The 2168-nt window shown below is 42.2% G+C and overlaps 1 protein-coding gene across 1 annotated transcript in view; it reads right to left on the reverse strand.

The window, feature by feature from the left end:
• Nucleotides 1-515: 515 nt before the first annotated feature.
• The window catches only part of LOC125516580 (probable protein phosphatase 2C 55), a 40576-nt gene continuing 38923 nt past the window's right edge, over nucleotides 516-2168 (reverse strand). Inside the window, exons 2-4 of the mRNA XM_048681967.1 lie at nucleotides 1872-2165; nucleotides 1520-1669; nucleotides 516-1071 (exon numbers count right to left, since the gene is read on the reverse strand). Of these exons, the coding sequence (XP_048537924.1) occupies nucleotides 775-1071; nucleotides 1520-1669; nucleotides 1872-2165 (741 nt within the window). The 3' untranslated portion in view covers nucleotides 516-774. The remainder of the gene's footprint in view (nucleotides 1072-1519; nucleotides 1670-1871; nucleotides 2166-2168) is intronic.

Below are 2168 nucleotides of genomic sequence, written 5' to 3' on the forward strand. Positions count from 1 at the left end.
TTTCTAAAAAGCTTTCTACAGCATGATCTTTTGCTTGAGAAGTACATGCATTAAAGCCAACTTGCAACATGTTCCCCAACTACATTTCACCAAAGTTTATAGAAATATGTGCTCATATCTACAAAATCGAATATATATAGTACAAAAACTATACTCCGTATTATAGACTTAGGGCAATGCTAGAACTTTAAATAATTTGGAACAGGATGAATATTTTAGACCTGAGCAGTGTGCATTCAGACTCTCGTCTCCCGTGAAAAACAAAGGCATAGAACACAGCAGGGGTGGTTACCTAGTTATCGAAGACGTTGATGATGCTGAAACACACACTGGCAAACAATCGGCCTCTCCATTGCTTGTATGTTATAAGCTGTGTTCCATGGGCCGCAGCTTGTTCTCTTTCAGTCTTCCTGTCAGTTTTGCAGACAACTGGAGGAAGCACCAGAATTTTGGTTCCTCCCCTTCACTGCCGCAGGAATCCCCGCAAAACATCTGCGCTTGAAGTACGCACTTAGTGACCAAAGCAAAATGCTTTGAATTTGCCGTGTTTGAATCCGTTCTGTGCTTCTTTCAGTACATAATTAAAAACTGTCCACGGTTCTCTACAGCTACTGTACTCATCCAGAGGAGATACTTACAAATCATCCAGCTTCTTTACAAGTCTGGTAGAAAAAAAAAGCAGAGCCTCATAAGGCTGTAGTGGGTATTTACAGGACAAAAAGGGGAGGCACACGCCTCGGTCTAGATATTCAGCAGTCTTCTTCTAACCCACTGCTACGAGTTGCCAAAGGCAGTTACGTACGAGACCACGACGGTGATGTCGTCCAGCTTCCCGCCGTAGTACCGGTACCCAGCGTCTTGGGCCGCGGTCGAAAACGGCGTCGGCCTGTTCTTGTCCTGTGCCCGCTGGCGTGCGAGTGCCGCTATCTTCTGGGCTGTTACTTGAGGATCCAGGCCAGCTCTGGTTGCGTGGACCACTACAGCTGTTATATCGTTGTTGTACAAGTTATCGAACAACCCATCTGTTCCAGCGACAATTACATCACCAGACGCGACGGGTACCTTGAAGACCTGAGTATACAGGCACAGCAGGCAAAACAACATGGGTATTAACAAGGACTACAATTTGCAGTATGTGACGATTGCTAGACTGGATACATGTGCCCATATGTTTTAAGAGATGGATATTAACAAGGACTAAAATTCTACAAACCATGTGTCGCAGAATTATACTACATGTGCTCATATGTTTTAAGAGATGGATACAGAATGGAGTATAATTCTGCGACACGTGGATTATAGAATTCCTAATCTACATGGCTATTATATATGCATTTGTTTCACCTGGGAGTACTAGTATAATCCATTGGCACAAAGGCTTCTTTTACTAGAACATAAAACTATGGTTTTCATTAAAAAAAATAGGCACAAGCCGTGAATATTTGTTAACGACCAAATTGTGTCCATATACACTGGTTACTACAAAAACAAAAGCGTTATCAGCAGTATATGAGCATACCTGTGCAGCATTAGGCAAGTCACTCGAGTTGCCACTCTGAAGTTGGTAGGAGAAATTGAAATCATGTTGTTGTACAGGTGACCTACACAATGTGCAGCCATCTCGGATGACTATAAAGCCACTGTCACCAAGATTAATTGCTTGTATTCCCTGAAACAATGTACAACCAAATCCGAAATCGTGATAAACTATCTAAGAACTGAACAAGTTAAACACTCAGGTCAGTTTTGTGGCATTATATCATCAACAAAGAATGGTGGTCAACTTTTAGCTTCTCTTACTGATGCCAAAGCCATAGACAAGGAAACATGTAATCATGTCACAGCAAAAATAAACAAGATTAGTAACCAACCTGATTTGTTAAAGCAATGATACATGCGGTCGATGAACCCGGCACTGTTGTGCTACTATGGGCCTTCTCTAGTACCCTTGTAAGATCAATTGAATCTTTTGGCTCTTCTTCTATTGCGGTTACTGCATTAGACATAATATCTCTAGCATATTGACCTGCATCAATACCGTAGCTTGCCCAACCACCAACGCCATCAGCTATGCCTATAGCCTGTTCATCCCAAATAAAATGTGCATCCTCACCACCAGTTTCTTCCTTATCCGGATGTGGTAGATAACATACCCCTGAAACAAGCTT

Source organism: Triticum urartu, chromosome 6 (genome assembly GCF_003073215.2).
Source record: "Triticum urartu cultivar G1812 chromosome 6, Tu2.1, whole genome shotgun sequence".
NCBI classification, from domain to species: domain Eukaryota; kingdom Viridiplantae; phylum Streptophyta; class Magnoliopsida; order Poales; family Poaceae; genus Triticum; species Triticum urartu.